General features: G+C 40.1%; 1 protein-coding gene across 1 annotated transcript in view; it reads right to left on the bottom strand.

The window, feature by feature from the left end:
- LOC132218348 (UDP-glucuronosyltransferase 2A1) overlaps positions 1-3,534 on the bottom strand; it is a 58,321-nt gene extending 54,787 nt beyond the window's left edge. The window contains exon 1 of the mRNA XM_059669492.1: positions 3,398-3,534. Within this exon, the coding sequence (XP_059525475.1) occupies positions 3,398-3,451 (54 nt within the window). The 5' untranslated portion in view covers positions 3,452-3,534. The remainder of the gene's footprint in view (positions 1-3,397) is intronic.
- Between the last annotated feature and the right edge of the window lie 11,017 nt (positions 3,535-14,551).

Here is a 14,551-nt window from a genome sequence, read left to right as displayed (position 1 = left end):
CCAATGTATTTTTGTGCTCACTCTGTTGTCCTTCCAGGCACTAAAGAGAGCCATGGGGGTACAAAGATGTCTTTAAGGGAGTTCAAGGAAAGGAGCCTTTCCAAAAATTCCTACCCCTTCAAGAAAACCTACAAACGCTATAAAGCCAACAATATGTGGCCATGATCACAGGCCAAATGAGGAACTGAATAAAAATGATCCAGAAAAAGACCAAGACAATGTAGAAAAATTCACCACCTTGAGTGATAACTTGGGCAGCCAGTAACTTCAGAGCAAGGCCAAAGACCTCAGAACTATCTATGACATTTCTGAAGTCTGGCCCCTAAGAAATGCTGACAGTGTGGAAACCAAATTTTACACCTACAGGGTACACCAATAGTGATGATTAAAACAAAATTAATTAGTGGTTCACTTCCAGTGTTATCATAATCTTCAGAAAATTTTTATTAAACTTATTGGGATAACATCCTATCTAATAATAGACTAACATGGTAATTAACCATACCTCCGCTACACTTCCCATTGGCTAATCAGGGTGATATACAAATTAACTGCCAACCAAGATGGTGGCCGGCAGCCACGCAGCTGAAGCGAACATGAGGCTTGGTTGCCCTGGAGATGGAGGAAGTGAAGGTTCCCCGCCTGCCACGGCCCAGCTCTGAGCTTCAGATGCAACGTTGTTGCAATTATAGAAGCTAAACAAATTCCAGGTACCTGCTTTCAGCCAGCCTGCCTCGGAGCTGGAGCCTCAACAAAGTTTCAATTACAGAAGGTAAATTAATCCCAGAATAAAAAAAAAGAAAAAAAAGAAGAGACTGGGAGCTTCAGTTTCAGGCTTGGCCAGACTGAAAACAGCCCTCAGCCCCTCATCCAGGTTGGCCAGGTATCCTAGGGGGAACCCCCATCTTGAAGGGGGTGCAGGTAGCCTGAAAACAGCCATCAGCCTCTCATCCAGGCTGGCCAGGCACCCCAGTGGGGACCCCCACCCTAAAGGGGGTGCGAGCAGCCTGAAAACAGCCATCAGCCCCTCACCCAGGCTGGCCAGGCACCCAAGCGGGACCCCCACCCTGATCCAGGACACACTTCAGGGCAAACCAGCCGGCCCCCACCCGTGCACCAGGCCTCTATCCTATATAGTAAAAGGGTAATATGCAAATTGACCCTAACAGCAGAAAGACTGGGAATGACTGGTCACTATGACACACACTAACCACCAGGGGGCAGACGCTCAATGCAGGAGCTGTCCTCTGGTGGTCAGTAAGCTCCCACATGGAGGAACTCTGCTCAGCCATAAGCCAGGCTGATTGCTGCCAGTACAGCGGTGGTGCTGGGAGCCTCTCCCGCCTCCTCAGCAGCACTAAGGATGTCCGACTGCAGCTTAGGTCTGCTCCCCGCTGGCAAGTGGACATCCCCCGAGGGCTGCCGGGCTGCCAGAGGAATGTCTGATTGCCAGCTTAGGCCCAATCCCCTGGGGAGCAGGCCTTAGCCAGCAGATGGTCATCCCCCGAGGGGTCCCAGACTGTGAGAGGGCACAGGATGGGCTGAGGGGCCTCATCCCCGAGTGCACAAAGTTTTGTGCACCAGGCCTCTAGTCTATACTAATAAAAGTGTAATATGCTCTTTAGACCAGAAGACCTTTTGGGAGACCTTCTCGATGTCCTTCTGGACAAAGCCATGGTGGCGGGGCCGAGGCAGAGACAGGGTGATCAGGCCAGGGGTGGAGGGCTGTTGGCGGTGATCAGGACAGCAGGGGGAGGAGTTAGGGGAGATCAGGACAGCGAGGGGGGCAGTTGGAGGAGAATAGAATGGAAGGGGGGCAGTTGGGGGCAAGCAGGCCAGCGGGGGGGACAGTTAAGGACAAGAAGGCCAGCAGGAGGGCAGTTGGGGGTGAACAGCCCGGCAGACAGAGTGGTTAGGGGCGATCAGGCAAGCAGGCAGGTGTGTGGTTAGGAGCCAGTGGTCCCAGATTGCGAGAGGGATGTCCGACTGCCGGTTTAGGGCTGATTCTGCAGGGATCGGGCCTAAACTGGCAGTAGTACATTATCCAAGGGGTCCCAAATTGGAGAGGGTGCAGGTTGGGCTGAGGGGCACCCCTCCCCCCATGCACGAATTTTGTGTATCGGGCCACTAGTTATCATTATGTTTCTTTGTCCAATCATTTTATTTTTTTTAAAATACATTTTACTGATTTTTTAAGAGAGGAAGGGAGTGGGATAGAGAGTTAGAAACATCGATGAGAGAGAAACATCGATCAGCTGCCTCCTGCACGCTGCCTCCTACACACCACCTACTGGGGATGTGCCCACAACCAAGGTTCATGCCCTTGACCGGAATTGAACCCGGGACCCTTCAGTCCGCAGGCTGACACTCTATCCCAGTGATGGTGAACCTGTGACACGCATGTCAGAGATGACATGCGAACGCATTTTTTTGGTTGATTTTTCTTTGTTAAATGGCATTTAAATATATAAAATAAATATCAAAAATATAAGTCTTTGTTTTACTATGGTTGCCAATATCAAAAAATTTCTATATGTGACACGGCACCAGAGTTAAGTTAGGGTTTTTAAAAATGCTGACACACTAAGCTCAAAAGGTTCGCCATCACTGCTCTATCCACTGAGCCAAACCAGCTAGGGCTGTCCAACCATTTTAAAGGAGGAAAAAAGAAATAAAGTTAGTATGTCTTTTGCCATAGAGTCCCCAAACTGTCATAAGTACTGGAATAGAACATGAACATTTATTGTATTAACTGACAAACAAATGTGACAATAATTTCATACAGATTTTAAGGGGTGGCTGAGAATCTTGAGGGACATCTCAGCAGCAGAGGTCCCCCGTAAGTAGTGTGGGGCCTCGAGCCCGTTCTGGGCTCCCAAGTCTGGAGCACTGGAGCCAGAAAGAGGAGCATTCATAACATCTGGCTGTGAAAATCAGTGGAGATTCTGCTCGTCACAGAGGAACAGGAGTCTGCTAGAAACCCAGGTGCCCTCTATAAGGGCCAACACACAAAATCTGCTTTGCACTCACTTTCCCTGAACTCCATCAGAGGGAACATACCTCAGAGTGGACTAAGATTGTGCAAAGAGAGACTGGGTTGTGTGGCTCTGGTGACAGAGCTGAAGGGACAGTTGCCAGGGTCCCTGCGCTGAGTCCCTCTGACACACTGCCCACAGCACCACATTTTCTGTGTCAAGCACTCCGCTACATATTGCATCTGCCTGGAGGAACTCCGGACTCCCTGTTGCTCTGCCTAGTCACGATCATGCACTGTGGGGGAGTCTGCTGCCTGAGCCCATTGTATAGACTTTTTTGAAAGGCTCTTGAAGGTGAATGCAGAGGGTATCAAAGACTGAGTTGAATGGTTCTAGGGTGGGACCATTTTCCCCCCACTTACCTGCCAGAGCAGCAGCAATCCAGTCTGTATACCACAGCAGCACTGTCTCACCATAAGGTAAACACTAGCTTCACTCTCCTGACTCCCAGTGGCCCCTCCCTGCTAGGCTTGTACTGAGAAATATTGTTAGGTGGCTCTGGCCAGCCTGAGCCCACAGTGCAAAATTGTTTGGAAGACTCTTGAGCAGATATGTGCAAACTCTGGGAAAGACAAAGTTGTGTGGCTCTTGGGTGAGGGTCATATTTCCCTCGCATGTCCAATCAACACCCCATTTCTGTGCAAAGCCCTCCCTTCACATGGCTAAATTTTGGTCTGTTTGGGACTAATAAATATTGCTGGCGTCACCCTGAGGACTTTATGACACTCAATCCTCATCCATGCATAGGCCAGCAGAAATCAAGATAAATCTATAACAGAGTCAAGATAAATATATTCACATAACCCACACAAGGGACATTCCAGGGGACTGTGCCACTGAGGCCCACAGACACCTACTACATAAAGACAACATACCAAGACTGGAGACACAGCATATCTACCTAATACACAGAAGCAAATATAGAGAAGCAGCCAAAAATAGGAAGACAAAGAAATATTCTCCAAATAAAAGAATAGTATAAAGTGCCCCAAAATTGCTGGGGTCCAACCCCAGCAGGTCCAGGGGTCCCCAAAGGTGTAGACGGAGTCGGGGAAGAAGGAATGACATGGAGACAGCGTTCAGTTGATCAGCAGCCTAGCCAGGATCTCTAGCCAGGATCTCCAGCCAAGTTCTGGTCTGGATCTCCAGCAAAGTTCTGCTGTTTATTGTCTTGTTACATCCGTATTTATACCAGTTGATTTTAATCCTGTCAATTTCTATTGCAAAGGTTAGGGCGTTTCTTATCTCCATTCCAGGGAGTAAGGTTTATGTAGCTTAAGCGTGATTGTTTGTAGTTAAAGTGATTAACTACCCGCCTGGCACTTAGTTAAGGAGTTTTATCCTCTCCCTGACTTCAGGGAAAAATCCCTACCTGGGGAAACAACCTTTCTTGGAGAGGTGACCTTGGTTAAAACACACAATACTAAGGGGAGCAAACATATTAAGAACAGTATGCTATATATGCCAGGTCCCTTGAAACATATTGCAGATGTTTCTTTCCTGCAGCGACTGTGTCAAGCAGCAAGGATGGACTGGCTTCCGGCACAAAATAAACAAAATAAAATGTAGGCAAGCAAGCTACCAAATATAGAGCTCAAAAATTGTTTAAGGATGTTCAAGGAAATTAAAAAGAAGGATGGATGAAATTCATGAGAATTTAAACAAAGAGAAAGTAAATATAAAAAGCACATAAAATCCATAAAAGAGAACCAGTCAGAGGTGAAGAATACAATATCTAAAATGAAGAACACACTAGAAGGAATCAACAGCAAGCTAGATGAAACATAGGATCCAATTAGTGATTTTGAAAACAAGGTAGCAGACAACACCCAGTCTGAAGAACAAAAAGAAAAAATAACTTTTTAAAAATCAGGATAGTCTAGGGACATTCGGGACAACATGAAGCATAACAACAAGCACATCATAGGAGTGACAGAATGAGAAAAGAGAGCAAGAGATGGAGAACCTATTTGAAAAAAATAATGACTGAAAACTTTACAAACCTGGTGAAGGAAAAGAACACAAAAATCCAAGAAGAGCAAAGACTTCCAAACAAGAATCCAAAGAGCCCCCATCAAGATATATCATGATTTGCGGGAAGTCACCACTTTCCAAACACTGTCATAGAATGCACCAAGGAACACAGAAGGCTGAAGGACCTTGGGCATTAGGAGGCTGATGCTCAGCATTGACTGTTCTGTATTGAGATATGGTTGCTCAAAGCAATTTCCTGACCTAATAGTCTCAAAGTAAATGTTTAGTGAACCTCACGGATCTTTACTGATCTTTATTGACCTTACAAACAATCTGTCTACTACCTGTTTGCCATGCTTTACTGAGGACAAGTTGTTTATCTAAAACTGAATAAAAATCAGGTAAGGCCAGGTTTCAGTGTGCCTCACCAAGAGAGAGGTGTCCACCTGGCCCCCCATGCCTTCTAAATTCATATTTATTGTATAGTATTTTCATTTGTGCATCAGCCCCTCCTTCGGATCCTGAACCCCTGCCTCAAAAGGTTGCGACATTCTGGCACCATGAACAAGAATCTTGGCCTAAGCCTTATCTCTACAAGGATGCTATGGAATAAGCCCAAGATTGTTTTTATTTAAAAGATGGCAAAAATGACACAAGGAAAACATACAGGATGTGTTTGGGCAACAAAATTAATGTTTCCATGATAAAGGACAGTTCTTGAATAGTAATAGACCTCATTCCAAGGTTGCCTCACAGGTGGGGCAGGGGGTACGGGGGGGCGGGGAGAGGCACTCCTGTTTTTATAAAGAAAAATAAAATAATACTTTAACATTAAAGCCACTGAGAGTCAGTAAGTTATCTCTGTTACAGAATTTGCCAAAGAAAATGCCTTGGATAATAATAATTGGCTTTAAAATCTCAAAGTTGTTAAGGCATAATATACATAACTAAAATGATAAGTATATGGTAAATCTTTTTCAGTGGTAATTATATATGACTAAACATATTTTCCAAAGTCTTTGGTAACTTAAAACTTTGGAGTTTGCTGAATTAAATAATAAAATGTATTAAATGTATAGGTATTTTAAAATGACAAAATACTAAAATATTAATCTGAGTTTGTCTCATGAAAAATCTAGAGGATAGATTTAATTCTATTAATTGAATAAGTCTTGTATTTTATTTGAAATATATCCTTAAAAATGTAAACATATTACCAATCTAAGAAATGCTAAGTATTTAACTTGCCACCTAAAATGTGAAGCTTCCAAAAGTTAAAAATTCAAATTAAATTGGGAAAAATTATATGGTTGTAATAATAAAATGCATAAAGTATGTAAATTTATTTTAAGAAAAATAATTCTTACCTTTGCTCTGTAGAAATTAGTAGTTCAAAATATATTGTAGTCCTTGTGTGTACTACATGTGGTAAAGTTTCAACCTAGGATATAATATTCTATTGGTCTGATTAAGAAAAAGGATTAATTCTATGGTCTAAACCAAATTTTTAATATTAAAACCAGTTTAAATTTAATTGATATCTTTTAAAATAATTATAAGAAGTGTATAATATAATCTTTCAGTTATGTATATTTGATAGTCTTTCCAAATTAAATTTCAAGACTTTAATCAAGAGTTGGCTTTGGGACATTTCAAAGGCCCTGAAATGATTCAAGGATTTATTCTATCTTGTTAAAAGAAATATTTTTGAACTAAATTGGGCCAATCTAATATACTTGAAATCACGTGGGAAGCTTTATCAGATAAAAATTAATAAGTGTATTCTATTTATATACATACTGGAGGCCCAGTGCACAAAAATTTGTGCACTCGGGGGGTCCCTCAGCCCGGCCTATGCCCTCTTGCAGTGTGGGCCCCCTCAGAGGATGTCCACCCCAGTGGGTACCCTCACCCCAGGTTTGGCCTGCCTGGGTGAAGGGCTGATGGCTGTTTTCAGGCTGGCCACACCTCCTTCAGGGTGCGGTGTCCCCACTGAGGTGCCTGGCCAGTCTGGGTGAGGGGTTGAGGGCCGTTTTCAGGCTAGCCAAGCACCCTGGCGACATAAGCTCCCAGCCTCTCCTTTTTTTCTTTTTATTCTGAGATTTATTTACCTTCTATAATTGAATCTTTGTTGCCTTTAGCAAAGGCCTGCAGAAAGCTTGGCTTCCTCCTCCATTGCCAGGGGCAACCCACTCCTGCTCGCTCCTGCTCTGTGGCTGCTGGCCGCCATCTTGGTTGGGTTAATTTGCATATAGTCACTCTGATTGGTTTGTGGGTGTGGCTTAAGGCATAGTGAAAGTACGGTCAATTTGCATGTTTGTCTTTTATTAGTATAGGATAGTTTAAATGTTATAAAGGTTTCAACTTCTAAGCTTGGCAAGACAAGGTTGCTGAATACTTAGTTAGCTTTTCACAATATAATCAAGGTCTTATATAAACTCATTTATATGAGTAGCCAATATTTTATGAGCAATTGGTTCTAGTAAACGCCAAAGTAAAATTTGCATACATATGCAAATGAGCACTAACCCAAAAGAATGCTGTTTAAAAGTAAATTTAAACTTAATAAAAAGGAGAAATTTTAAAATCTCTTCCGCTATTTAGAAACTAAACTAAAAGTTATTATTCAAGCATTAAATCTCACCATTAATGAGACACCATAAGTAAAAAGAAAGTTACTTTTACTTGAAATGTATGTTTTGCAGTATTGGCCAGCATGTTTTGTTCCTACCAGTTTTGATGAAAGGCAACCAAGTTGGTAGCTATTTAAAAGAAAGTAAAAAAAATTAAAAGAAACTCCCTAAATGTGGTATAGAGATTACTCTGGGAGAAAATACAGAAGGAAATGCCTGTCAAATATCTAAGAACTGTAATTAAAAATCAATATATTAGGCCTTAAAAAGTAGAAATAAAAAAGAATTGCCTTAAAACCATTAAATGACTTTCAAAAATTATTAGGGGACATTAATTGGTTAATGCCTTATCTAAAAGTCTCTATGGGAGAAATGAAAAATTTATTCAATATACTTAGGGGTGACTCTAATCTTTCCTTGCCTTGTACATTAACCAATGAAGCTAGAAAGGAGTTACTAATTATTGAGCAGGCAATCTCCTCAGCCCAAATGCACAGGTACAGCCTGAATTGCCTTTATTAGGACAGATAAATCCTACTGCAAATAGTCCCACAGGAGTCATCTTCCAAAATAAAAACTCTCCTACTATTATTGAGTGGGTCCACCTAGGGCATCAATCCTCTAAAACTGTGGTTACATATAGAGAGCTCATGGCTCAATTAATATCTCAACTGAGAAAGTGCTGCAGGCAGCTTAGAGGAGAAGAACCCCAATGCATCTATCTTCCCCTCACTGGGAAGAAATGTTATTTCAGACTGATTTGAATTGGCAAATTGAAATAAGTAAATATTCAGGGGAAATTAGTTGTCACCTACTAAAAAAACAAAATGCTACAATTTTTATATTACACCCCTCTTTTTATATCAACAAATATTAGACAGGAACCTATTCCTGGAGCATTAACTGTTTTTACTGATGGTTCATCTAATATTAAGGCTGCTTATCATACAATGGACTCAGACTGAGTCATCCAGACTAGTCACACTTCTATACAAAGGATTAAATCAGAAGCTATCAAGGCTGCATTGCAGGATTTCCAAAAGCCTCTTAATATTATTTCTGATTCTGCCTATGCTGCTGGCCTGGTAAACAGAATTGAAACTGCTAGATTAAAATAACTGAGTGACCAAAGTCTATTTATACTATTTAAACAGGTACAGCATGTTGTACAGCAAAGATAGTATCCCTTTTTATATTACTCATATCAGGGCTCATACCATGCTGCCTGTTCCTTTAACAAAAGGAAATGCATACATTATTACAACAGGCACATTAGAGGAATACAATTCCCATGAACAGGCAATTATAGAATGCCAACATCAGTGGCTAAAATCCCAACTTGAAAAACAAAAAGGGAGAATAATGATGCTGGAGAAATCTCCTGTAGGTAAACTACATCAAGCTGTAATTACTTTAAATTTTTTCACTTCTAATGCTGATGGCAAGACACTTATGGAATTACACTGGTGTTAGAATAAACCAAAGGAAAATGGTTTGGTTATATGAAAAGATTCTGAGTCTGGTTTATGGAAGGGTCCCTTTGTTAAACTTTGGTTGAGAATATGCTTGTGTATTTCCAGAAAATGCTACCAAGCCTGTGTGGATTCCTGCAAGAAATATTAAACTTCAACATGGATCCAAGAGAGGAATTAACCAGACTAATGAGAACCTTGCACCTGGAGCCTCGTCATGTACCTGCGGCTGCAGACAGATGACTGCTCCAGCCACAGATAGCAATAGCCCCAAGCAACATGCTGAAGATAAGGAGTGGGAGGATAATGAGACAGACCACAGACAGTTCAGAGATGACCTGGGAGATGGTGAAGAAGATGGTCCAGAAAGCTGAGCGAATTTGTGAGAGACCAAAATCTCAAGAACACCGGAGAACGTTTTCCTTGCCATGCTAGCAGCCATCAGTTGTGCGGTAATACTCTCAGGGGCAAATGGGGAAGTATATTGGACTTATGTTCCTACCCTCCATGAGTAAGACCCCTTACTTGGGCTGATCCCCTGCCTAGTGTAGTCACCAATAATACCAAGCACCTTGGTCATTCAAGGGGACCACAGGTGGGACAAGAAGTACATGGGTGTCGCCACCCAGCTTCCCTTTTGTATGACACAGAATCCAACTACTGCTCCTGTGTGTGTAGAATTAAAGAGAGGTTTCTGGCTAGCATGGACACCAAAGGAGAGTGAAGCAAAATCCCAAATACATCTACTATCACTACTTGCTCCTGGAGAGGTACATAAAATGTAACATTACTAAGACATCTCCCCAGTAAGTTATTATGTAAAAAGTCTTATGAATGGCAACCCACCTAGGAATAAATTAGTTGGCGAGACTGTTATAGTGGCTACCCCACCAGTAGCAAACTTAATAACAGTTTTCCTTTGTGGATTGGAGCCCCTACAGGTCTGCATATAGTAACAATAGCACCCTAAAATGGAAGGGGACCGCATCCTATCTATATGTTGAAGCTAATCACTCCATCTCATGGTATGGAGGAGAATTTGTTGGATCTCAATTACAACGTGATAATTGGCCCCCACAAAACACGCAATGGAAATTAGCTGCTGCACTTGCACCTATAAAATGGTATAGTTTTAATTGTAACTTAAATAATTGCATTTGTACCATATTGGGAACTCCCAATAAGAGAGTATTTGCCACCATTTGTGTATTTGATCCCTTTTTACTCCTCTCAGGCCCCATTCTGATGTGCCTTAATGCAACAAGCCATTTGTGTGAGGTGTCATGCACAGGCTGCACACTATCCCATTGTATTAATTCTACATTCGAAAAATATTCTCTCTTGATTTTAAAACAACCTGCTTTCACTTGGGTTCCTACTAACCTAACCTAGCCTTGGGAATCTCATGACACCTACCAACTGTTACATGACCTGGTAAAAATCTTAAAACGACAAAAAAAGATTTCTTGGAAAGTTAATTGCAGGACTCTTTGCTCTAGTATTGCTACTTACTTTTGTGGGAATTGCTGATTCATGCATGGTACAGCGTTCAAACTTCTCAGCCAGTGCAATAAGTTAAGGAAAATGTAACAGACTTTGTCTATACAAAAAGGAATTGACAGGCAGTTTCAGATAGAATTAGCGGCACTAAAATCTACAATTTTATGGATGGGTGATAAATTCCACAGCTTAGAGCAAATAATGTCTTTATAGTGTCATTATAATTTTCCTTAGATTTGTGTTACACCTGTTCCCTATAACAGTACCTTACACCCTTGGGAATCCATAAAATATCACCTTCTTGATGCTTGGGGTAAAGGTAACACAACCCTTGATATTTTAGAATTGCAATAGCATATTGTACAATTATCCCAGGAAAACTTACAAATTAGTTCTTTAGATGCCTGGAAGCAATTTAAAAAGGACATGAAAGAGTTTAATCCCTTTCACTGGATCGTCTTACATTTGCCTCTTAGCGTAACTACTATTGTCTGTCTCATTCTTGTTCTTATATATTTATTTCTAGTCTGTAGATGCAGAATGAGGAGTCTTAAAAGGACTCAAGCCTTACAGATAGCATACACTTTTCAAGATTTACTAAGAAAATAAAAAGGGGGAGATGAGAGAGCCACAGCTATCCCAATACTGCCATAAGAGTGCACCAAGGAATGTGGAAGGCTGATGGGCCTTGGACGTTAGCAGGCTGACACTAAGCACTGATTGTTCCTTGTTGAGATAGTAGTGGCTCAAAGCAATTTCCTGACCTAATAGCCTCAAAGTAAATGTTTACTGGACCTTACTGATCTTTACTGAAAACTTTACAAACCTGGTGAAGAAAAAGAACACAAAAATCCAATCCAAGAAAACCAAAGAGTTACAAACAAGAATCCAAAGAGCCCCCATCAAGATATATCATGATTTGTGGGAAGTCACCACTTTCCCAACACTGTCATAGAGTGCACCAAGGAACGTTGAAGGCTGAAGGACCTTGGGCGTTAGCAGGCTGATGCTCAGCACTGATTGTTCTGTATTGAGATAGGGTTACTTGAAGCAATTTCCTGACCTAATAGCCTCAAAGTAAATGTTTACCTAACCTTACGGATCCTTACTGATCTTTATTGACCTTAGAAACGGTCTGTCTGCTACCTGTTTGCCATGCTTTACTGTGGACAAGATGTTTATCTAAAACTGAATAAAAATCAGATAAGGCCAGGTTTCAGTGTGCCTCACCAAGAGAGAGGCCTCCACCTGGCCCCCCATGCCTTCTAAATTCATATTTATTGTACAGTATTTTTATTTGTGTGTCAGCCCTCCTTCAGATCCTGAATGCCCACTGTAAATAAATAAAATTCCAAAGATAAAGAACAAAGAAAGAATCTTAGACGCAGCAAGAGAAAGATAGTTAGCTACTACCTACAAGGGACTTCCCATAATGCTGTCTGCTGATTTCTCAACAGAAACACTTCAGGTCAGAAAGGATTGGCATGAAATATTCCAAGTGATGAAAAAACAAGAAACTACAACCACTAGAGGAAGTTAACATTAACATATAATTTTTTATAGCTTGCCTGCTCATTTGTTTCTCATAAGTGTGTATTCAATTTTTTGCATTTTCCTGAATTTCTTTGTTCTATTATTTGTGTATTTATCACTAAATCACAATGGTATTATTTTGTATTTTTCAATCTTTAGATAATTATTGTTAATTTTATTATATGTGTGAAAATATGTATACATATATTTAATATTTAGAACAAAGAAAATGCTTAATCTGTGATTAAATTTTACCATTAAATTAATACAACATTAAAAAACTCATAAAATTGAAAAACATAGCAGAAAAAAAGAAATAAAATATATGGTAGCATGTAAGTCATGAGGGGTAAATGGAGTTAAAGTGCCATAGAATATTACACTGAGTAGGAGAAAAGTGAAAATACTGATTAATTTTATTCATTGATAAGTAAAATAAGAAAGTTAAGTAAAGAAAATATACAAATAAATTACCAAAATTGAAGGAAGAGTAAATTTATTTGATCATAACCAATTGATAAATTACCATAAAAACAAATGGTTTTCTGATAAATAAATTCTTATGTCCAGAACAGATGGGTTCCTGAAAACATTTTACCATATATTCAAGAATAAGTCACTTTAGATGTTCTCCTATGGAGCTAAGTAACCATGACCCCAAAATATGATTTGGAAAATACAATAAAGAAATCACAGGAAAATCACATTGATATCTATAAGGCAAATAATAAATATTAGCAAAACCTTTTTAAGTTATGTATAATAAGCTTCATGTATAAAACAGGATAATTCCAGGAATTCAAGTTTAACATTTAAAAATCCATTAACATAATCTACAATATTAGTAAGTTAAAGGAAGTTAAATAAAGAAAAAGATGATAATTTTAATAAATGTAGAAAAGCCATTAGTAAAATTCAACATCATTTTATGATTTTTAGAAACTATAGAATACTAGGATTAAAAGGACTTTCCTTAACCTAATGAAAGGTACCTACAAAAAACAAACTTTTCAAAGAATAGCTTCTTAAAGATGGAAAAACAAGCAAAATTAAATTTTCTAGTAATAAATACATATCTGGTAAAACTATGAAAATAAAATAAAAGGATTTATTATAAAAAAAAGTGAGGATAGTGGTTAAATCTGAAATAAAATGAGAAAGTAATTGGTGATTATGTGCTCTAAGTTATCAGCAGTGTTCTAGTTCTAAAATGAAGAATGGTTGCAGATGTATGCCGAGAGCCGGTCCATGCTTGCTGTTTCAAGGGACCTGGCATATATGGCATAGTGTTCTTAATATGTTTGCTCACCTTCTTGGCACTATGTGTTTTAACCAAGGTCTCTGAGAAAGGTTGTTTCCCCAGGTAGGGATTTTTCCCTGAAGTTAGGGAGGGAATAAAACCTCTTAACTAAGTGACAGGCGGGTAACTAATCACTTTAACTACGAACAATCATGCTTAAGCTACATAATCTTTACTCCCTGGAATGGAGATAAGAAACGCCCTAACCTTTGGAATAGAGATTGATAGGATTGGAATCAACTGGTAAAAATACAGATGTAACAACACAGAACTTAGAAGACAGAACCTACACAGAACCTAGAGACAGAACCTAGCGAGAGAACTTGGCAAAAGATCCTGGACTGAACCTGACTACAGAACATGGCAAGAGAACCTGACTAGAACCTGGTGACTGAACCTGGCTGGAGAACCTGGACAGAACCTGGCTGGAGATCCTAAGCAGAACTTCGCTGGAGATCCAGACCAGAACTTGGCTGGAGATCCTGGCTAGAGATCCTGGCTAGGCTGCTGATCAACTGAACGCTGTCTTTGTGTCATTCCTTCTTCGCCGACTCCATCCACACCTTTGGGGACCCCTGGACCTGCTGGGGTTGGACCCCGGCAGATGTACACTTTAAAAATTATTATTTAAAGTATTAGAGAAGTTTTTACCCTGTTCTTATCTACCAATGCCCTTTGCCTCCTTTTAGAGTGGAACCTCCCACTAGATCAATTAACTTGATTTTGTAGAGTCTCTGGCTCTATTTACTTTCATGGCCCCAATATATTTTCAAGAGAACTACAACTACTCCTATCAAATTCATGCCCCCTCCCTCCTCCACACACACACATAATTCCTTGCAGGCCCATTTCTATATTTATGTAGCTGTGTAGCAGTAAGAAAATTTTGCCTTTAATTTGACTGTATCACAGTGTAATGGAAAGAATAATATGTTGTAGTCAGTTGATAAATTTCAAATTTCAAGTTTTAGCTTTACTACACATACACACACACACACACACAAACACACACACACACACATACCCTTTGACAAGGTCTTAACGTAAGAGTTTTAGTTTCCTTACATGAGAAATATTTTTTCATAGAATTATAAAGTTTATGTA

This window comes from Myotis daubentonii, chromosome 1, assembly GCF_963259705.1.
Source record: "Myotis daubentonii chromosome 1, mMyoDau2.1, whole genome shotgun sequence".
NCBI lineage: Eukaryota > Metazoa > Chordata > Mammalia > Chiroptera > Vespertilionidae > Myotis > Myotis daubentonii.
Note: the sequence above shows the minus strand (reverse complement) of the source record. Positions and strands in the feature narration are given on the sequence as shown.